Here is a 22,739-nt window from a genome sequence, read left to right as displayed (position 1 = left end):
CCCTTGGCCTTGGCGGCGAGGCCCTCTCGGCCCCGGGCCCGCGCGGCGCTGCCAGGGGGTCAGCAGGGCCGGCGCACTCGCCCAGCACCTGCGGAGGGAGGGAAGGCCGGGGCGGGGGCGCCGGGGGGCGCCCGCTGACGGTGACACGGGCTGGCGTGCGGGGTGTGCAAGCGCCGGGCGGGCGGCGCAGCAGCGATCCCCGCGGATGCCCGCGAACCCGGGCCGGGGTTCCCGTGCGGGGCCCTGCCCGCCCCGGCGGGAGCCCGGCGTGCGGCCTGCGCAGGAGCCCCGTGGGCCGAAAAGACGGTGCGCTCCTGCGCCGTGCTCGGGAGGAGCGGTGCACCCGCGGCCTGTTGCGCCTCTCCTGCGCGCGCCTCGGGCGTTTTGCCCAAACCTCGGAGGCCTTTCCGCGCTCCAGGCCATCCAGCCGAGCGCCTCGCCCGTCCGTGCCTCGCTGGCCCTTCCCGAAGAGCCCCTCCGAAGAAAGCGGGAGAGCGGCTACGGGGAGGGCCTTCTTGGCCATGGCACCCCGCTCGGGGGTCGCTCCGCACAGCGGCTCGCTTGGCCCCTTCCCTGTTCTCCCCGGTGCCAGGTGCAGGCCTTTTCATTTACCCAGTATTCGAATGGTCAAAATTTTAATGGCATTTTACGGTATTGGTTACATCTTAGTGCTGTTGTGTCTTTTATTATGTTTTTATTGGATTGGAGTCCAGGCTATTGTGTGATTTTATTGCAGGGCTTTGTTTGCTGATTTTGTTATAGTTGTTAATTTAATATTATCTATTTTATTATGTATTCTGTGGCGTCCTGTAACCCACCCAGAGAGTCGTTTTGGCTAAAGGGTTTTGGCTAAAGGGCAGGATAGAATAGAAATCTAATAGACAGACAGACAGACAAGGCCTCGGCTCACGTTCCTCTTGGGGATGAGACCTGCTACCCCTCGCAGCAGCCCGTTTCACCCGGCTCCCTGCCACGCACTGTGGCCCACCAGGCTTCCTGCGAGCCAGCCAGGGGGCCACAGCACCACCGCCACCCCGCTGCGTGGCTCTCCCGCGCCCGCCGGCTCCCTGCCACAAGGATCCCGAGTCCCAGCCCTTCCCGCTGGATGCGCTTGACCTCCTCCTCAAGGCGCCTGATCCACGGGCCGAGGCTTATCAGGAGCTGGCCATGTTCTGCTTGTGCTTCCCAAGTGATGACTATGCTGTGGACCTGCGGACGTGAGGGGCTGGGTAGACCCCCAAGGCAGGGACTGCCTTGGGGGTCTACCCAGCGCCTCACGTCCACAGTCATCGCCTTAAGGCATCCTTTTGCAAGCTGGCATCTTTCAGATATGCTGCTCACCTTTCTCCCATGGTCAGCAGGCCTCTGGCCCAGCCTCTGTGTGTGTGTGCGGGGGGGGGGGGACTTGCTCTCTCTCCCGCTCTCCCTCACTGGATGGTGTTGATACTGCCCCGCTGGCATTGTCTGCAAAGTTTTCAGACTCTGAATTTTGTTTCCATCCTCTTTCTCCCGAATGAGCGCTTAAATACTTCTAAGTGTTTTGAGTCAAAGGGAGAGGAGACGGAAGAAGCAAATGGTGCCTGTCGAAACACCCCAGGGCTCTTGTAAAGGGTTCTGCCCAAGGAGACCCTGGCCGTGGAAAAAACACTGGGATGGGATGGACTCGCCTCGCTCAGGCCAACTGGCCACAGATAGGAGTATTGCTCAACACCAGACTAGGGGGATCGGCCTGAAATTCACAGGCTGCTGGAGCCAAATGCTGATTCACACTGCAAAAATGCTGCATGCACTTCAAATAATTTGGTTTCTCTCTCTCTCTCTGCCTGCTTCATCCTCTTCCAAATTTAAAGGCACCTTTGTGTTTTACCAGTTGAACGCCAGCGATTTAGCCAAGAAATTTCCACAGTAAGAGGAGGTGGTGGGGAAAAAAGAAGAGTAGAGAGAAAAAGGCATGGGCTGTTAACTAAATATTTTGCAAATGGGTGAGAAGAGAGAATTGCTCTGAAATCCCGAGTGGAAGTATTCTGCCCAGTCATGAATCGAGTGAGCGGCAAACTGCACAGACCGGCTGTGGATGCCGGGAAGTCAGGAAATGGGGGGAGTTCTATTCATGGCGATGTCTTGGATAACCTTGGGCAGAGTGCCGCTTCCCTCAGGGCTGTGGCTCTGTGTCTTCCTCTTGGGTGAACCCTCAAGGGCGCGCGGCAGAGAGGGGTGGCGGGGGCTTCGTGAACTGACTTTTTGGGTCAAGACCGTGGCCAGGCCAGACGCCACGGGCTGGGGAAGCGTCCTTTAGAGGCAGCCACTGTGAACCAAAATGGCAACAGACCGCTGGCGCGAAGCATAAAAAGGCAGCGGAGAAACTTTTAAACTGAGCCCTGGGGAAAAGCCAAAAGAGCTGGAAGGCATCCACGTGGGATGATGAAGATGGAAATGTTTCCAGTTGCCCAACCACGGGAAGGGAGGAGAGAGGCCGCGAGCCGATGGAGAAACCCGGCAGTCGGTCGCAGAGCAGAGGATGGATCTGGAGAACGCTCCTGTGCAACACTGGATGCCTCCGAGCCAATGTGGGAAAGTTCAAGGGAGAGCCATGTGAAGAGCACGGTATAGAAAGGGGAGAGGCATCCTGGGTACAAGCTCTCTGAGTACTACTGGGAGGTGTTGCTCCCATTGTGGAGCAGAGCAGAGCAGAACACCTATCGGAGGCAGGTTCTTCCACAGAAACTTCCCCTGCGGGTGACAATACCAGGGTCCAGAACTAATTCAGTGCTAGGAAACATAACTCTCTACCAAACTGGAATGTTCAGGGTGGTCCAGAAGGAAGCCGATGACTTCAGTTATCCCCATGCTGCCTAGATAAATGTATATTCCAGTCATACAGGGAATTAATATATATTTTACTCTTGTTATATATTTTAGTGGAAAATTGCCAGAGAAGTTCAACACAGTCACATTCAATTTCAAAAGAAGAAACGTCTCTAAAATGATAGACCTGGTTTTTAAAAAGGGCAGTTGGAAGGGGCAGTCAAGAAGTTAACACCCTTCAAAATACTTGGTGGTTACTCTAGACCACAATAGCGTTCAGCTAGAATGTATTCCAAAGGCTAGGAAAAGCAGTCCGGCATGGTTAGTAAGCCAGGCTGAGGGAACAATTGGAGAAGAGGAGGGTTCCTTCAGCACATGAAGTCTCGCCTAACTGAAGAAATCAAGTGACCGTGCGCTTGCACAAAGGAGGTGCAAACGGATGACAAGAGATGCCAAAGGGATTTTGAGGAGCATGTTGCTAGTAAGATCAAGGCCCAAATAAGGAATTCTTTAAATAAACCAGAAGCAGGAAGCCCGCTAGGAAGACAGCTGGACCAGTGGACAACAATGGGAGAAGATAAGGAGACTGTGAAAGGGAACACTTTTTTCATCTGTATGTATTCATTGCTGAAGTCATATAACATACACCTGTGCCTGAACTGATGTTTTCAACAAAGGAAGTCTGAGGGACGGTGTGGTGCCAAGGGTAAAATTACCGACTTTATTGACAGGTTGAATGGTGATAAATCACCAGGCCCAGATGGGATCCACCCTAGAATTCTGAAAAATAAGGAACTGTTAAACTTCTAACAAAAATATGCCCATGTCTCTCAGTCCAGACTGTGACCAGAGGATTGGAGACTGGCCAATGCAACACCAATTTGTGAAAAGAGATCCAGGGGCATCTAGAAAATTACAGGCCACTCCGCTTAATGTCTGTTTCAGGTAAATTGCTTGAAAGCATTATTAAAGATAGAATTAGTAAGCATATGGAAGGACAAGCCACCGTGAAAAAGAATCAACACGGCTTTCAAAAAGGGAATCCTGTCTCACTAACCTTGTTGCGGAATTCTTTGAGAGAGTCAATAAACAATAGCCATTGTTTCCTTGGACTTCCAAGTGGCTTTCGCCAAAGTCCCTCATCAAGGACTTCTGAGTAAACTTAGTAGTCATGAAAGAACAGCAGGGGTACTCTCGTGGATTAATAACTGGTTAACGGAACAGAGAGTAAATGGAAATTTCTTCCATGTGAAAGATATAAACAGTGCGGTCCCACAGGGATCTGCATTGGGTCGAATACTTTTCAGCTTACTCATAAATGACCTGGAATTAGCAGGGAGCAATGAAGTGTCCAAGTCTGTTGTTTACACCAAATTATTTATGGTAGTTAAAGAAAAAGTTGTCGTGAGGAGCTACCAAAGGGTGTTTCGAAACTGAGAGACTGGGCATCAAAATGATGCGTACTGTTCAGCACAACCAAGTGTAAATTAATACATGCTGGGACAAAAAAACCCCACCAAACCCAACTTAAGGTTTAAGATGGGATATGAGCTGGTGTTAACTGACCGAGAAAGAAATCTCGGGTGATCCTGGACTGGCTGGTGTTGGATGCTTGTGAAAAAGGCAACTCCTGTGCCGGCATATTTCTTTCAGGACAGAACTGGAGAAAAAACTGCTAAGATCATATTCCCCTTATGCAGATCAATGTGGCGACTACAGTACAATACTGTGTGCAGTTCCAGTCACTGTATCTTAAAAGAAAGAATACTGTAGAGGTAGAGAATGTGTAGAGAAGGGCAAACAACATGATGAAGGGGCTGGAGCAAATCCCCGAACGGGAAATGTGCAATCAGTTCTGGGACTGATTAGCTCAGAAAAAAAGTGATTAAGGGGAAACCCATCAGAAGTGTACAAAATTATGTCTGGTGTGGAGCGAGTGGATGGGGAGACATTTCCCTTCTTTATTAACATGAGAACCTAGGGCCATCCTGTAATGCCGAGTGGTGGGAAACTGAGAACAGGTAAAAAGCACTCCTGCCCACAGTGCATAGCTCAACTACGGGATCCAGTTCCAAGGGATGCAGCGGGGCTGCCGGTCCGGCCAGCTCTAAAACGCGACTGCACTTATTCGCGGACGAGAAGACTCCCAGCGGCCACTCCTGCTAGCGGCTCTATGCTGCCTGCAGTTTCGGGGGTGCTAGATCTACGTACGGCATTTGGGGGATCCCTGCCCTGCATGTGTACTTGCTGCAGGCAGCTGGTCTGCCAATGCGAGCAGGATGCTGGTCCTTGGTCTGGTCTACATAGCATGGCTTTTCTGTTGTTACGGGAAGACAAATCATGCAGCTATTCCCCAGTGCAAGCGCACCCTGGACAGGCAAAGATACTCCAAGCCAGAGCCATTTCACCTATCTGAAAATTCCAGATGAGCAAATCCATAGTGAGCCTTTCCAGGACAATCTTACGTTTTCTCTGTGTACTCTATAAGCTGCACCTTCCCATGTCCCCACCAAAAGAAAATGACAACACATGACCAAAAAACCCCGTATCTTCTGATCAGAATAATTATGCAGATCAAGTTAGTTAATTCCTGCTTTGTAGAAAAGCATTTTTGAACAATTACACTTTTCCTGTAACAAAGAAATAATGGAAGAGGGGGGTAAGTTGTAAAGGCGAAGGCATTGGGAAATTCTATGACGGTTCCCTGAAATGAGGGAGGAAAAATTGTTCAACGTAATCGTGGCAGAATGCTTAGGCGCAACAGTCACCTTGGCCTCCTTCACTGGTTACTGGGACCACCTCTCAAATCTTTAAATAAGGGACACTCATTGACAGATGTCTGGCTGTGATACAGAAAGACTTGCCATTGTGTTTCGACTCCTTCAGTGCCCCCTCATTTTGTGAAAGCAGATTACATAGGGAATTACTTACAGCGAAATTGTTCAAGATACAGCTCATGCCAATGCACCTGGACCACTTAAGTCATATGTGGATTCTGGAACTTTCTATCAACTGTTAAGTGGCAGAAGCAGAACAGTTCTGGACCTTGGTGTGTGGCCAGGACACCAGGGTGAAGACCTAATTGAGACGGGACACAATTAACAACTTCTGTCTTCCTCTTAACGTTTTCTCTGCCTAATAGCTAGATGTTCAGTAGGTTCAGATGAAGGGGATTTCAATTTGGCGGCAAATTAGCTTGGTAAACAAAGCAGTTTAGGTGTTTTTATTTTTAAGCAAACATCAGTGTCATGAGTGTTACTGTTACATTGTTTCTATTACACGTATCCCACCCTTCCTCGATAGAGCGCAAGGAGGTATGCTTGCTTCTCCCATCCCATGTTATCTTCACAACAACCCTGAGATAGCAAGCTACCTGGTAGGGTCACCTGGTGGGGTCTCTGTGCCTCGAACAACTTACTGAGCACTCCACAACCTGATGCTGGAAAAAAGTGCACGGGAGTGTTAGAAGTGGCTGACAACTATGTCTGAACCCCATAAAACACCATGAAGGAGGCAGGGCAACTGCACGTTCAACACCTTGTCTGGAAGGGCCTGAATACTTAGTGTTGTGTGTATGCGATATAGACCAACATAAGCACTACAACAGCGCTGGAAAAACTTTAATTTGGACTTGCTGATAAACAAAGGCCTTTGTAACTCATCTCTCAAAGTTTTCCAATACAATTGTGTTAGCATCTTCATTGCAGGCAACACCTTATCAACCCACTGTCCGTGTTTGCACAAGTGACTCTAACCAACGTGTCTGGATTTGAGTGGTGGATCTGTTTTCTCTCTTTTTGTCAAATTAGTGTACGTTCAAGTGTGCAGGCATGCTCCTGGCATCTGTGGTGCTAGTAAAACTGAATGGAGACACCCTGCTCAGCTCCAAACTGGACTTTAATAAAAGTCTTGCCAAATTGTAACAAAACAACCAGTAGGAAAAAAGCTGTACTTCTTAAGACAAACAAGAGAATTATCAACTTATACATTAGGGCAAAGCAATCCCCAGAAATCTCATACATTTTTATTGCTGTTTTGTTTGGCTTCTCTTTTAAACTAAACATTAAGCAAGTCAAGTTACTGGGGAGTGAAGTTATTTTCCATGCCTTGTTTATGGCTGTTTCTAGTAGCTTGTTTAATCATGGAACAGAGAAAGAGACAACGTCACAATCTTGTTTAAAAACAAATAGTCACCAACTTCCTAGGTGGATGAGGCACAAGAACCAGAACTGTAAATGGCCCCTCTCCATGGTCCCTGCTACTCTCCCACTCTGGTGCCATTTATGCTTATCAAGGGTTGCGCCTCCGTGCTACGGATCAGCATACGCAGTCAGCTATGGAGGAAGGAGGAGCCCATTCTCTCCATGGCGGGACGAGGGGGCTCACCTTCATTTGAACAGCTACTCTTCAAACAAGACCAAGGAAAAGTCTTCCGGGGAATAATCTTTCTCCTCGGCAAAGACAGACATCTCCTGGCTGCTGAAGATTTCCTCTTCATCTTTTTCCACTGCCGCAACACCATTTGATTCCTCAAGGATCACACTGCCCTGGCTCAACATCGGTTTGCTTTCTGCCATGGCCTCGTTCGAACTGTCTTTCTTGCTTGCATAACTGGGTGACACTATGCTAGCGGTGCTGCTGTTTGCACAAGAACTGGCGCGTTCAGCTTTGATATTCCTACACTGTGGCACAGAGAACGGTTTCTTAAAACCTTGAAAGGAACACAGAAACCAGTGATAGTCTTCTAGAGGAGAAACAGTTACCCGGTGTGGAACAGACCCTGCCACACTGCCTCCCCGTTAAGAGAATGTCGAGCCGCTTCAGCCCCTACGGCTCCCGCATCTGCCTGGGGCTCTCGCACAGGCAGAGCCGCAAACGGAATGGTGGACTAGATGGATCCTTGGCCTGCACCAGCATATGCATTTAAATTATTCTTTCAGTGGCCTCCCTTTGTTGGTGGCAAACCAATTATAATACAGTGTTTCACAGATTAGGACTCTGTTCCTAGGTGTGTTTTAGAAAGATCTTTCTGGGCTTATTGCCTGGTTGATGTGTTCCCAAAAACATACCTGCGCAAACAACCCAGGGTTCTTTTTCTTACTTTTCTGGTCGCTATGAGGTCTCCTTGCCTTGCCAGAACCTTTTGGCACAGGTGCAGTTTTGGGAGGCTGAATGTCTCTTTGGCTCTTCTTCAACAAAGAAGTGGAGGCTTCAGATGTTAACTTGTGTTTTCTACTCCCTGCATGAACAGGTTGAATATATGTTCTTCTTCTTCTTCTTTTTATAAACTACGATTCTACCACTCAGGTAAACCCCAGTAGCCCAGGCTTGCCTGGGGCCACTCAAGGTTATGGAACACAGCTTAGACGGTGGGTGAGAGGCCTGCTGTGCTCCCCAGAAACTCACCGTGCACGCTGACTTTCTTGCTGACCCCTCCATCTTGCTTCTTCACTGCTGCGCCAGGAGGAAGCTGGAAGACAGATGCCGCTCGTGAATGGAAAAGCACGTCTACCTTCTGTGGAAGCCTCTTTCCGTCAGCCTGGTGGGATAGTGCATGAGGGTCCCCTGCACGAGGCCCCTCAGAAGGCGTGGTGCTTAAGTGTTTCTACCACTGCAAAGACGGAACCCCTCGCAGCCAACCTTATTTTGACTCCTGCTTGAGGCCGCCGAGTTCTTGTTCCCATCCAACGGCCTTTGGGTCCTCTTGGCTTGAGGCTTGCAGGTAACCAGGGCAGCAGCAGCTACGAGACAAAAGAGGCCGAGGCCGTGAGGCACTCCTAGGCAGGGACCCTGCTTTTCAGGGTGCTTCCTCATGCAGAGTTCCCAGCCTGACCAGTCAGAAGACCTCCTGCAGTGATTCCATCTCCACTTTCTTAAAAGATACTTTGTGACACGAAAAATAACTGGAAAAACTGAGAAAACATGGAAAAGTTGGGAAGTGGAGAACGACGACACCCAGACTCCCCACAGAATTCTGTAAATGGAATCATGGAATAGTGGAATTGGAAGGGGCCATGAAGGCCATCGGGTCCAAGTGAGGCAGGAGGTCTCATAAACATAAACACCATGTCTGGAAATGGCCTTCCATTTTTACTTCGGATTCAATACAGCACTCAAGCTACCTTTTACATCTTTGTGATCTTTGGGTGGCTCTTTTCTGCTGAATCGGCTGCGGAATCCAAATATCCTTATTCTTTCCTGGTGCAGTGAAAAAGAAAAGAAATACTGGCACGCTAATGCGGTAAAGACACATAGAGCAGTCTGTGGACCTTAATTTCTAAGCTGAGATTGTTGAAGTGTGGCTGTTGTCTCCTGGATGCCCTTGCTCTAATCCCAGGGTTTTTCCAGACAGAAAAACTGCTAAGAAAAAAAAGATGGGACTGTTGCATGAAGCCTTCTGATTTGTAGAGCTAAGAGCCCTCTGTCTGGAAATAGCCACACATTTTGGGAGCTGGTTATCCACGTTGCCTTGCATAAAAAGTACCCTGAGCAGCCTCAAGGTCATTCTTCTCTTACGCCAGATCCCAACATGAAAACTGGGCTTAACTGAATTACTTAGTTGACTTGCTCAACTGAACCCTGGTTACCTTCGATCAGGATCTTTCTCTCCAAACTGTCTCTCTCGAACCTAAACACCTCTTCCCCACAGTTGGACCTACATCAGGTAGGATGAATTGAGGCAAATGCTTGTAGGTAGGTAAGCCAGGCCCACCTGCTATACATTGGCATTATGTACGTTGGGAACTTTGTGAAAATACCCTACAGTGGGGTTTTCTTGGCAAGCGAAAGAAGAGTCTTGGCCACATTGCTATTTAAATGTGAGAACCAGTGTGGCGGCAAAAGTGTTGGGAACGGGGGAATCTGGGTTCTATCCCCCTCGGCGGCTTTGGGCCAATTACGTTCCCTCAGCCTGGCCTCCCTCGCAGCTGTGAGGACAAAATGGAGCTATGTCAGCTGCCCTGGGCTCCTCACAAGAGGAAAAAATGCAGGGTGTAAATGTGATATGATGATGATGATGATGATGATGATGATGATGATGATGATGATATCAATAATCTGCTGGCAGCAAGGACCGGAAGTTCTACGCTGCACAAGTTCCCCCACGCAAGCTCCAAATAAATGAATGGAGACCTGCGCATAGGCAGTGCTTGCTAAGTTGCCAGCCATCATCCTCTGAACGTCTGGTGCTGAAAGAAAATATGATAATGAAAGGAAACCGGTAATTAATGTCTCTTCCTCCTCTCTGCTCTCCATCACAAGGAACAGACACTCACTACTTCAGGGGCAAATGCATCATGAACCCCCAAGCCGCACAACAGAATTCGATAATGGAGAGACAATCAAAGGGATCTTCAAGGAGAAGATTCCACTCCCTGAAGATCCTCTGTGGTTTATTGCTAGTCTACCCTCGACAGAGTGGCACTGCAATTTCCAGTTTGTTGCAAAAATATACACACAACTTAGGCCAGAAGAAATAGGAGAGGATAACTAAGAAATCTGGCAAGGACTTGCCAGATGGATTCACTATGAAAGGTATGAAAATAATGACAATTATTCCAGGAAAAGGGTTAATATGAAAGCAGCCTAGGTAACCTCAGAGGGTTGGAGCCTGTCCTTAGTCGCACCTGAATGCTTATTTGCGCTGCTTCTTTTGCCATCATCAGAGCAGCTTCAAGGTTCTTCTTGTCACCTTTACTCTTGAGCTTGGCCTGAAAGAGGAAACGCAGAGCATATCCAGCTGGCACCTATTCGGGGAACTAGGGTGTGCTGCTTCGTTCAGCACATCTCATACCCAAACATAAATGACCTTTTCACTTTTTGCACACGTGTGTACACTTTAAACATGTAACTAGCTCCTACCCATGGAACCCTGGGAACTGTAGTTCTAAGAAGAGCTAAGGGAACGCCGGAAGAATTTGCAGCACTCTCAGGGCCAAAGCAGCTGACACAGTGGCTGTTGTGCATTTATACCTACAGTCAGAGGACGTTGGGAAGAATAAAGTGCTCCCTGGAACATAAAAACCCTACATCGTGTACCTACTGATACATAAGCAATGCTGGCTGCCTCTGCTTTCACTTCTCTTAGCTGTTCTCTGAAACTTTTCTGTGTTCACTTTCTAAAATCTCCTCTTAATCGTGCACTCTGAGGTACCCACAGTTTCCTGGTGCTTGAGTCACCTTCTGCTATTGGTAAGTGTTCTGAGCAAAAGCCCCCTTACCAAACCATTTCCTTCCACAGTTGTTTCACCAAAGTTCCTCAGCAGGGAGGCAGAGATCCAAGCCCGGGTCACGGTCTTGCCAAAAAAGGTCACATGGTACTTGGACTGAAACGGGAAAGGAAGCACAGCAGCTGTGAGCTCTTGTGAATAGCTGTGTATAAGAGAGGCAGCATATGGACACGTGTTAAATAAGCACTGCGGTGTAGCGCGACCGTGTCGCCTCTGAGATGAAGAAAGCTGTTCAAAGGGATCTCGCTCACATGCAATCCCACTCACATTTTGCACATGATACTAAATATACGTAATACTTAACAGGAAGCGAATCTGTCTGGGAAGAAAACAGGAAGTACTCTCCAATATCAGGATCAGCCTCTACGATCCCAGGCCACCTACAAGCATGTGCACAAGGAAGAGCAAAACAAAAACAGTTATGAATATGCACCTGGTCACGGCTTGCACTGATCTATGCTTGGAAAACAGCCCATTAAAAAGCAGTTATTCCATGCCATGTTAACCTGAGAAATTTCAAAGAGCTCAAATGTAAAAATCATTCACCTTTTAACTAACAAGTGATGGCTGACTGTTAAGACTGGCACCCTTCCTGGAGGACTGGAAGAAAGTGACGCAAGACCAACACCCTTCGTAAGTAAATTAGTGGAAAAATCTTTTGAAGGTTAAAATTGTTAAGCAGATGAAAAAACAAGCCGTGCTTAAAAAAAAACAAAAAACCTCTGCATGTCTTCTGCAAAAGTAAGACCTTTTTAGAAGGATTTGGAGACTGCCAAACACAGAGGCCCTGGAAGATGTGGATCGCTGCCATACTAGTCTATTTCTCTGAAGTTGTCGTCCTTTGTTCACTTTTTATGGAACAACATTACTTGCAGGCCATTGCATTCCAGTGCTTTTCTGCACTGCCTTTTATTTTTTTCTGGATTTGTAATCTTCTTGATGGTGGCAGTTGTGTTTTGTTTTCTTCAGGGGGAGGAGAATAAAATGGAGTTGCAGAGTCAGAAGTGAGGCTTCTAGATCAAAAGAGGTGTTACTACCACTCTACACAACTCTAGTGCCCCTGCAAGTGGAGTATTGTGCTCAGTTTGGGCCCTTCATTACAGGAAGGATACAGCCAGGTTGGAGTCAGTGCAGCGCAGGGCCACAAGGTTGGTGGCCGGTTTGCAGGGGAGGCCGAATGAGGCGAGACTGAGGGAACGGGATCTCTTCAGCCTGAAGAAGAGGGGACTCAGAGGGGACCTGTGGGCGACATACAGGTATGTGAGGGGGTGTCACACGGAGGTGGGTAGAGACCTGTTCTCCCCTGCAGAGGAAGGCAGGATGCGCTCCCACGGAGCCAAGCTCAGGGAGCCAAGGTTCAACTGGGATGCTGGGAAGCACTTCCTGACAGTCAGGACCCCGAGGGTGTGGAATGGGCTTCCCCGGGAGGTGGCTGAGGCCCCATCGGTGCGGGTGTTCAAGGACAGGCTGGACGTCCACATGGTGGGCATGTCGTGAGCGGAGCTGGCTGGTGCCGGAGGTCAGACTATTTGGCCCGGGAGACCCTTCTGACTCGCTCTGTTTTCTATGTTTCTATCTTCTCTACTGTGGACAATCAAAGCACTATTGAAGCTTTCCAAGGCTGCTGTGCCTCTTACACACTTCTGGTTTTCAGGTTCAGCCTGTGATACTGCTTCCCGTTGGATCCAGGTAGGGGACTAGTATTAGCCTATCAATTGCCCAGTGAACATTTCAGGCGGAGGATGGGGAGGGTTTGCTTACTATTTTTTCTCCTGTTTGCTTTTGACATTAAGAAACAGACATTGGAGCAAGTAAGACAAGAAGGAGGTACTGTTAGTGGATTGCTTGCCTCCCTGGATAAGTGACATTCAAATTGTTCTGGAACTGCTTGCCCTTCCCCAGAGATCGGGTTGGTAGTCTGGGGGCAACATTTGACCCAGAACGGTTGCTAGAGGTTCGGGGTAACTTGGTGGAATGAAGCATCTTTTATGGGCCTGGGCTGACACGGCAACCTTGTTGTGTCAGGGCAGGCAGCCCACGTACAGTTATCCAACTTCTGAATACTACAGTGGGTTATATGTGAGGCTGCCTTTGAAAATGGTCCAGAAAATTCAGCCGATCAAAAATAGGGCAGTGACACTGCTTACTGGAATGGAGCACTGTACTCTATCATCCGCCTTGGCTGCCGGTCCGTGCTTGGCTTGATTCAAAGTGCTAGTATTGACATGCAAAGTCCTAAGCAGCTTGGTACCAGGTTAACTGAAGAACTGTCTCCTCACACATATACCTGTGCAGACCCAAGGATCATTCTCAGTGGTCCTTTTCTGGGAGGCCCGACCAAAGGAAGGCAGGTAAGTGGCTGGTAAGAAGTGAGACCTTTCAGTTGTAGCAGCTTTGTTTATTTATTTATATTCCTATCCCACTTTTTTCTTACAAAGAACTTAGAGTGGGTTACATTATTCTCCCCTGCTGCTCTTAATATTATCCCCACCACAACAACCCTGTGAGGTAGGCTGGGCTGAGCGTCTGTGGCTGGCTCAAAGTAAGCCAGTCAGTTTGACTAGGGACTAGAACCCAGAGGGCCTGAGTCCCAGTCCTGTGTTCTTAAGCACTGCACTGCACTGGCTCCGAAAGAAGTCTGCCTGGTACCTACATTGTGTTATTTCTGCCGACAGCCTTTCTATTTTCCTGGGAATCTTGCTTTGTCAGTTTCTCTAGTTTTAAATCCTTTACTGTGTTTTTAAAACTTTGCAGTGTTGCTAGATTTTACCTGGGCTTTTACTTCTATTGTACTCTGCACATTTGAACAGCGTTTGTGTTGTGGGCTTCTCTACATGAGGCATGTATTGTGTACTCATGATTTTTCACTCATGGCAACACGCAGGTGCTTTGCACAATCCACCCATGTCTGCAGCTCTTTTCAGAGTAAGAAAAGTCATTGCCCAATTCTGGGATGGGCCGCTATGAGAAACTTGCGTATTTTCACAATTACGCTGTAACACCACCATCTCACAGTACCACCTTACCGTTGTGTAGCGAGCCCTGTGAACAGATGTTCTCCAAAAAGCCCTGCCCATGACAGCCCCAGGAAATTACATGTGTAAAGGACCCTCCGTTCTGCAAAGACACTCTGCAGAAGCAGGTGCCCTGGTAAAGGGTGGGTCAAAAGCCTCCTGAAGATTTCCCATCATTATGGTTTTAATTGCTGTGAACCACCCAGGTTATTGGGTGGTGTAGAAGTGTAGCAAATAAGTAAGAGAAGTTATTCAAGGAACTACTGGTGGCTAGAACTGAAGTAGGCGACTTTTGGCCCTCCAGATTTTTTGGTTGTACAATTCTCCTCAGCCCAAGCCCTCATTCCATGGCGAGCAAATTGTAGATTGCACAAACTGTTTACCCCCGAGTTTGAATACTGAACAGTAGGTGTGTCTCAACCTAACCTACCTCAAAGGTTGCTTGCAGGAATACAATTATGATGCTAGTGAAAATGCAGAATATAAATATAATAAATAATTAAGGTATCCCTCACTTATCCTCTACCTACACTTATCAGGAAGCAACAAAACAGGCTCAAGCTCCACAGAGTATAAGCCTTCAAGAAATGTGGCTGGGAAATTTTCCTGACTTTGCTGAGTCAACAAGGAATGTCTTAGCTACAGGTGTCCCAAAGCTGGTATGTTGCTTTCTGAACAATCACAATGAAGCTGTCTTCCACACAAACCTAAGATTTATTGTAACAACATGAAACAAAGAACCCTTTCTAGTGCACACGCTCAGGCAGTGCTCCCTTTCTCTTTAGTCCAGAAACTGTGGGTACTGCTCTCAGCCAATTCTTGGCTCCACCCAGGAAGCACAAACCACTGCAGGTGAAGCCAGCAGGTGGGTGTGCATGTTGGTTACAACAGAGAAGGACACTAATGGATCATATAGTGTTAGAGGAAGTGCTTCAGGGAACAGCTGCTTTGATCACGCTTCCAGCCAAGTGCTGAAATATAGCACTTCAAGGTTCTTTGCATGGAAGAACCTTTGGACCTTACGCTTTGGCAGTCCTTCCCCAACCCTGTGCCCGTCAGATGCATCAGTTTGCAATACCCAGCACTCTCCGGGTTGGAGAAGGCTGGCTTTAGTTCAGGTTGTTCTGCGGCTACCGCAGAAACAACTCTGTGTTTTCTGATGCCAGTTCCGTGCTGGGTTTGTGTGGAGCACTGCTGTGCCCGCAGCCGCAAGAATCTGAAAGTAAACACAGACTACAGAAGGCCAAATAGAATCAGGACTGGTACCTCGTGCAGCTTTTCCATACCGATTCGGTGCATAGTGGGCATTTAAGTAAGCGCAACACAGAAAGGGCTGCTTCCGGGGGTCCCTTCTTCTGTGGCCTGAGTCCCATTCTTGGCCAATTTCCCATCAAAATATTGCAGCTGCTGGACCCAAAAGCAAGCTAGGAAAACTTGGCTACTTTGGCAAAGCCTCACAAGGTAGGTTTGCAGTTGAAAAGACTGCAAGGTGCCAGATATAAATGTGGCTTTTTGTAAATTTTAGGTTCGCATGGGCTTAAACCAAAGATATTTTGTATTTACGTGTGCATAGGGCAGGACAAGTTGCAGGACATTTGTTTTATGCTCCAGATTTAATTCTGATAAGCCGGCAACAGAGTATTAGACTATTTAGCACAGTGCAATGCACTGCTCTCATACCAGCCCCATTTGGAAACCAAGGTAAACCATTTAAAAAGAAAAGAAAATCTGGAATTCTTTGAAAGAGCAACACTTGGTTTATGACTTTTCCTTACTAGGAGATGAATAAGCCCGAGTCCAGTGCAGATATTGTGTTAAACAAACTATAGATAGTCTTTGGTTTGACTGATTGCTTGCTTGCTTGCTTTGAGCCATTCGAGTTGGTAGAAGTCAAGCGGAAGGGATTGAGCAGCATGCAAAAGCACTCGGACTCACTGCAACATGGGAGCTTGGCCAGTCAGTATCTTCTTTCCACCACACAGCGTAATATCTCTGCAGCCTAACTCCTAAAGCGGCTTTGTTAAGTTTATGGTTCTCTCTTTCTTATTTGGAGCTTGAAATATGTTTCCCCTATTTCAGTTGGACTTGTACCAGGCAAGGGTGCTTACGACCCTGATGAAATTAAGGAATACAAAGTTTAATATGATTAGGTTCGTTTCCTACCATGGGTATCCATATTGTTTGGCCCATACGATTGACCCAGGAATATATACGGCATAGACCACCTCGTTTTCAGATCCTGACCACGTTTCCTCAGCAATGTTGCAGTTGTTATACTGAAGATCTGCAACAGATATAATAAACACTTCACTTTTTATTGTGCAATACAAAACCACACCACACCACACAAAAACATTGTTCTGTTTTAGGAATTTTGGCCCTTTCCCTCTTTTGGATAGGTTTGTTTGCTGGACATGCACATGATGGGCATGCTGTGAGCAGAGCCGGCTGGAGCCGGGGTCAGACTAGATGACCCAGGAGACCCCTTCTGACTCGCGCGGTTTCTATGTTTCTATAATAATTCCATGTTTAAAGTCTTGGAATGTCAAGGAACTGTGGAATCCAATGAAACAGAAGAAAATTTTCTAAACTAAAGGCATATAGAACTGATGTGGCTTTTTTACAGGAAATGCAAGGGACTGGGGGGCGATGTCTACGCGACAAAATCAGGTTTAAGAGGGTAGCAGTCATTTCAATCCAAAACTGACTTCTGTTTTCAATTCAGCAAGCCATTATTGATCCTAATGGTTGGTTTTTGATTCTGATTTAATTATACAGTGAGAAAAGAACAACTTTGATTAATGGGTATGGCCCAATAATGACTGTGCAGCCATGTTTTACGAATGTTTTAGCAAACTATTTAATACTGAGTATGTGTGTGTATGTGGGAATGTCAATGAAAATTTAGTTGCCCTCCTGGAAAAGAATGCATCGGCCTCGAAACGCAAGCAATGGTGAGATTTATGAATAGGCCTACAGGGCAGAATTTGGCCAGACTGACCCATGCAGAATATTATTATTACAGAAACATAGAATCATAGAAACAGAGCAAGTCAGAAGGGGCCTCTGAAGGCCCCTTATAAAGTTATTACATATTGTATTATATAATTCATTATATTTTATATATTTATATAAAAGTTACATTTCAGATAGTAAGAATTTAATACTTTGTGCTTTTTAATCCTAGCGTGTAATAGTGGTTCCATCTTGTTATTTCTCCATGTTACCATCTATTTTATTTTTATACTGTTTCCTCTTCTATTGTCTTTGCAACATTCACTTTTGCATAATGCTTTTTTATTTTGATGGCTTATCATTCTTTCATCTCATAAACCTAGATTTATTCCCTGCCTAGCTGCTGTAAATTGTAAATAACAATTTATAATTGGTTTGATTTAAAAGTCACTTCTGGTCCTTTCTGGTCTGGCCACCTACCTCTCTGGATAAAACCATTAAAGAATCAGTTTTCATGTTCTACCACTGCTAACCTGTGGCCCTAAGACCCTGACCTGGGTCGTTACATAAACTTTGGTTTGACATGAGAGGAGTCCACAGAACATCTCTCAGCCTCTGGCGCGAACGACTCGCCTCTGCCCTGTTTTACCTGTGTTCTGGTTACAGGACCAGTCCTCGGGCAACACGGAGGGGTCTATGTCACTGCTGAGCCGCCTCCACTTCTGACAGGTTGGATACGAGCACTGAACCCAAGCCATGCACTTGTCTAGGGCAACAACAGGAAAAGACACGCTGTAGCGGGCGGCATAATCTTGGAGACGGCACGGAGGAGTGGTGGTCCGGTTCCAAGGATACGCCATCCCTTTCTCAGAGGTGGTGCCCCATTTATGGAATTCTCCCTTCTCAGAGAAGTTCACTTTGTGCTAATATTGACAACTTTTCAAGGCCATTTTGCATATTTCTCCAGGTTTAAATGTTTAAGTATAAACTATTTAAAGATAGTATGTTAATATGCTTTACTTGTATGTTGTTTTTGTAAACTGCCCTGAAAACTCTGCTAATGCCTGATCCTTTAAATAAATAAAGGCTTGTGTCTGTAGCATAGATTGTCTGATTCATGATCTGAAATCAACTGCAGCCATACTGGGGTCTTGAAATCGGTTTTTTTTTTCCCCTGTGAGCCACCCAGAGGGCCCTTGGGCTATGGGGTGGCATACAAATGTAATACACTAATAAAGTAAGGGCTACAGTGTGAAGATATACTCTTATTCTCTGTTTCTGTCCTAGGGGACAGCACAAACAAATCTGAGAAGGAATGAGCTTACTGGACCCTTTAATGCCATCTACTGCTTTTCCTTGAGTTTCAAGAATGCAAGCAGCTCAGGGATTTTGAAATGTGGGATGCCCCAGAACTGACCAGGACAGCCACAGAAGTGGTCTGCATAGGTCAAAAATTCACAATTCAAATATAAGTCACACAAGATAAGGGCGAGGGGAGGGGGAGAGAAAGCTGGCAGTATTTTAAAGCCACAATAGCAAACTGTAAACTTTGTGCTTTTAACACTATGCCAACTTTCATCTAGCCTGATAAGCAGTAAGGAATTTGATATCTTGCTCATTATTTGGTCCTAATAAAGGTAGTGTTCTCCTGTAGATTTTAAGTTTTTCCTCTGTTGACTGACATCTATGCATCTTCTATACATAAGCGAAACAGCCTCAGATAGACAGCAGTTTGACATCCAAAATGGCAATATTCAGGAACATACATTCAAAGGGAGATTTCAGGAGGAAGTTGTTGAACTAGTACTATCAGCAAGTTTGTCTCTATTTGATTAGAATCAAGATAATAGTTGCCTCTCCCACTACCTTAACATAAATTAGGATAGACTGCCTATCATCTAGGAATATATTGCAGTATGTCAGTCTTCCCCAACCTCCTACCCTTCATATATTGAACTATAACCCCCAATGCCCAAGTGCCCATATTGACTGGAGATCTCTGGAAGGCGCCTGGTGGGAAAAGACTACATTAGATATTCTCCCCTATTACTGGAGGAGGGCCCAGAAGGTGGCCGTAAGAGAGAAGGCCTTCTCAGGGGCGACCCCAGTTATGGAACTATTACCCCACTAAGGCTCACTGGCTAACGCTGCCCACTTTTTGGCACCAGCTTCAAAGTCCTCTACTCCCAGGCACTATGTCTTTACCTGTTCCGGTATCTTATTCAAGCTGCTTTAGCTATTTAAATTCTGTATATTTAAAATGTTATACTATGTTTTATTATGAAGTATTTAACATTTGCATTTTTTGTGAACTGCCAGAGAGCTTTGGCTATTGGGCTGTATGTAGATTAAATAAATAAATAAAGCGGTAACAACCACCGAAGAGCCATGCCGGATCAGCCAGGCCCAAAGATGACTGAAGCCCACTATAAAAATCTGTGAGTGGGGCAAGGTGAGAGTGGAAGGAAACTCTCGTCTGGAAGCACGAAAAGCCCATGACTTTTCCCCTTGGACAGCCTAAAAAGCTACGGGAAAGCCACCGCTGAAGAGCCCCCACTTGTCTGGCTGATGTTGTCTGAGGCCTTCGGTTTTCGTCCCTATAAACGGTCCACCATCCCGAAAACCCTTCCAGAGCAGCAGGGAGTGTTCAGCTTATTGCTACCACTTCCTCCGTCTGCCTCCTCCTCCTCCTGCTCCTGCTCCTGCATTTCCTCTTGGTCAGTGACGACTCGGGCGTTGCCTTGAACTTTTTTCTGTGGCGCTCCTTTCCGGTTTTCCTTACGCCCTCCATTGTCTGCTTCTGGTTTCTCATCTGCCAGGAGACAAAGAAAAACAAGCCTTTTGTGCGTGTGTGTGTGTGTGTGTGTGTGTGTGTGTGTGTGTGTGTGTGTGTGTGTGTGTTTGCCTTTTTATAAAAACACCAGGAGAGTGGCGGGGTGGCGACAGCAGAGCTGGTGGCTGGAGGAGGAAACGGTGAGCTGTCTCTCAGGGAACAGCAGCGAGTTGTTTTGGAACGCTGGAAAGAATGTGGACGTCCACTCTGCCCCCCAGAACGCTGGTGGCCCCTCTTGCTAGCCTGTGCAGCCCCTGCCCTTGCTGGACTTCCCGCCTGCCCTGAAGAGTGCTGCTGCATCCCTACACAGCCTCTTTCACTGCACGCACGTTTGTCCCAGGGTATTTTGCGCAGGATTTACACGTCAAAGACTTACTCTTCTCTCTGCCTTTATGCACCAAAGGTGCGCTGTGTTTCTCTGTTTTGAGCTGACACTCCTGTTCTGCTTCTGGAAGCATCACTTCACTTTTCTCCCCACTTTCCTTTCCAGAGGTCCCATTGTCTAGAGTTGGATGTACCCCCAAGGTCTTTCTGAGAGAAACAGCACATATACACAATTGAGGCCCACTGCAGTAGGGTGGAATGATGGAAATTAGCCTTCCAGGAGCAATTTTTAAGAACCACACTTGATTTGCCTTAACAAAAGAACTATTTCTAATCCCTGTGAAGCTGGGGAAGCTAGCTCATATTCCTAAGTACATCAGAGGACATTCCGAAGCACATTCCCCATTATTTCTGATTAAAGAAGCACAGATAACACCGGCAATCTCCTGCTACCCAGGAAAGGGACCCTATTAACTAAAAGTTTCCCTGGACTTCCCATCATTCATAAGGTACCTTCATTCTGCCCCAGCTCAGGAGCCAGCTACATGAATGCACAAAGAAAACACACATAAGGAAGTCTCAGTGTTGATTTTAAGAAAAACAGCTTCTGAGGTAGAGAAGTGTACATGTATATGTCAATTACAAGTCCCTGCCTCTGCTCTAATTGCCTTCCACGCAGCTTCTCTCTCCCTCCCCTACAGATTTTAAAAGACATGTTTACCTTCATTTTGAAGCTTTCAAAATGCCAGAGTCGTGAATAAGAGTACCCCTCCGCCACCACTTTGTAAAAATCCCCCAGTGCAGAAGTGAACAGGTCTTTGAGGGCAAAGAGAGAATGTCATGGCCTCAGCACCATAGTCTGTCCCAGTTTCCACTTAGCAAAGAGTGGGATAAGGAAGGGAGAGGAAACAAAACCTCAAGATAAGGATTCCCTCCTACTTGCCAAAACCCCTAGCTTATATAACAGCCTTCACCAACCTGGAGCCCTCCAGCTGTGGCCGACTACAGCTCCCATAATTCCCAGCAAGTACGGAGGAGCACCAGTTGGTGGAAGCTGTCCTAAGGGGCATGTCTTGGAACGACTGGGAAGCAGCAGCTCAACTTAAGCCAGCGATACTCATTGCCTGTGCTTGGGCACCACCCTGAGGCTAAAAGGTGCTGTTTCGGTCTCTGCACGCAGCAGTGTTACTTTCCTAAATAATTTTGACGGGAAAGTGAATCTCAGAGCTTTTTCTCAGCTTTTAAGCTTTCGATCAGCTTCTGCCAACAGTGATTTGTCAGTGAGAATGGACATCTCATATTGATAACACTGAATATTAACTTTTCTTCTGCATTGTGTCCTTCACTGAGCAACATTGACACATGGTCCAAACAAGGTGTGAAAGGCTCGAGTTGCTTTTTAATGTTTCTTGAGAAAACATCTGTGCCTATAAATTGTACAAGGCCCTCAACAGAGTATCAGGGAGTTGTTGTCACCCTCGCCTTGTGATCGCAAACTACTGACAAGGTCTTTGTTATATGAGTTTAGGTTAATTAATCCTCAGAACAATACTATGCTAAGATTAAGTTTTTTAATTCTGTCCCCACCTCTCATATTTATCACTTTCTCTTTGACAATGGAGTTTGTCCCCTGCCCTATTAAAACAGTTGCACACTATTTCCACCTTCCTTTCTTAGTTCACATAAAGCTCATCATTTTTTGCCATGTCTAAGCATACAAATAGTATAATGTTTTTATTTCTTTAGTCTTCAATCCGTCAACACCTTTTTCTGGCTGCACTCCTATGCATTTCACAGAAGCATTATTCAGGTATTAATCAGGTGAGCCGTTCCCATCACTACATCTGCCTGCTATAAAAAGATTTACCTGCTGAATTCTTACTTGTTATACAGCTGCTAAAAGCATAACTGTCTCCCTAGAAAAAAGTTTTGATAAACCTCCCTTACGACCATCTCTGTCAGGTAAGTTATGCAAAGAAAGTAGGCCTTTGTTACCGCACCACAGGAAAAAATGCAGATCTGGAAACATCTGCTACCCAAAATTCTGCTTTGTGCTTTTTAGGGTTTGTCCTCATGCGTCATTTTGGTTCATAGCAACAGTGGTAAGCACACACTGATAGTATGCACGTCACAGAAACTGGTTGTTTTTCTTTACTTGAGGAACTGATGAAGCATTCTCAGAACACAGCAGAGGATGCCTCTAGTGACAAGTCAGAACAACAATCCCCACAGAAACAGAGTCGTGGAACTCACCTTCTGAGACTTTGCTTCTGAGTAGGTTTAGCCAAAGTAGCTCTCTTCTCAGGGTTTTCTGGAAATAAAAACTCAATGGCTTTAAATAGCTTTGCAATCTAAACCTCAAACGACTGAGAGTTCACAAAGTTTAAACACAGAAAATGATTTGATGTTGGCTTGTGACATAACCACTGTCAACTCCCAAATGTTATCTTTAAAAGGTGACAGACTTCCAAAGAAATTCCTCAAAATACGGTTAACTGTACAATCCAGGACATGTCTACTCAAAAGTAATTCCCATTGTGTTAAATGGGGTTTACCTCCCCGTAAATGGGTTCAGTAGAG

At 46.5% G+C, this 22,739-nt stretch overlaps 1 protein-coding gene across 1 annotated transcript; it reads right to left on the bottom strand.

Annotated features, from left to right (window-relative positions):
- Positions 1–6,360: 6,360 nt before the first annotated feature.
- On the bottom strand, positions 6,361–22,478 carry ZCWPW1 (zinc finger CW-type and PWWP domain containing 1). Its single transcript, XM_044417265.1, has 13 exons — positions 22,413–22,478; positions 20,212–20,366; positions 19,665–19,814; positions 17,652–17,768; positions 16,211–16,331; positions 11,338–11,413; positions 11,025–11,129; positions 10,431–10,514; positions 8,928–9,003; positions 8,446–8,546; positions 8,212–8,275; positions 7,907–8,044; positions 6,361–7,516 (listed from the first exon to the last, which is right to left on the bottom strand). The coding sequence occupies exons 2-13, from the start codon at positions 20,291–20,293 to the stop codon at positions 7,206–7,208; spliced, it is 1,425 nt and encodes a 474-aa protein (XP_044273200.1). The 5' UTR covers positions 20,294–20,366; positions 22,413–22,478; the 3' UTR covers positions 6,361–7,205.
- Positions 22,479–22,739: the final 261 nt, after the last annotated feature.

Source organism: Varanus komodoensis, unplaced genomic scaffold, assembly GCF_004798865.1.
Source record: "Varanus komodoensis strain SLA01 unplaced genomic scaffold, ASM479886v1 scaffold87, whole genome shotgun sequence".
Taxonomy (NCBI): domain Eukaryota; kingdom Metazoa; phylum Chordata; class Lepidosauria; order Squamata; family Varanidae; genus Varanus; species Varanus komodoensis.
The sequence above is the reverse complement of the archived record's forward strand: the minus strand, read 5'-3'. Positions and strand labels throughout refer to the sequence as shown.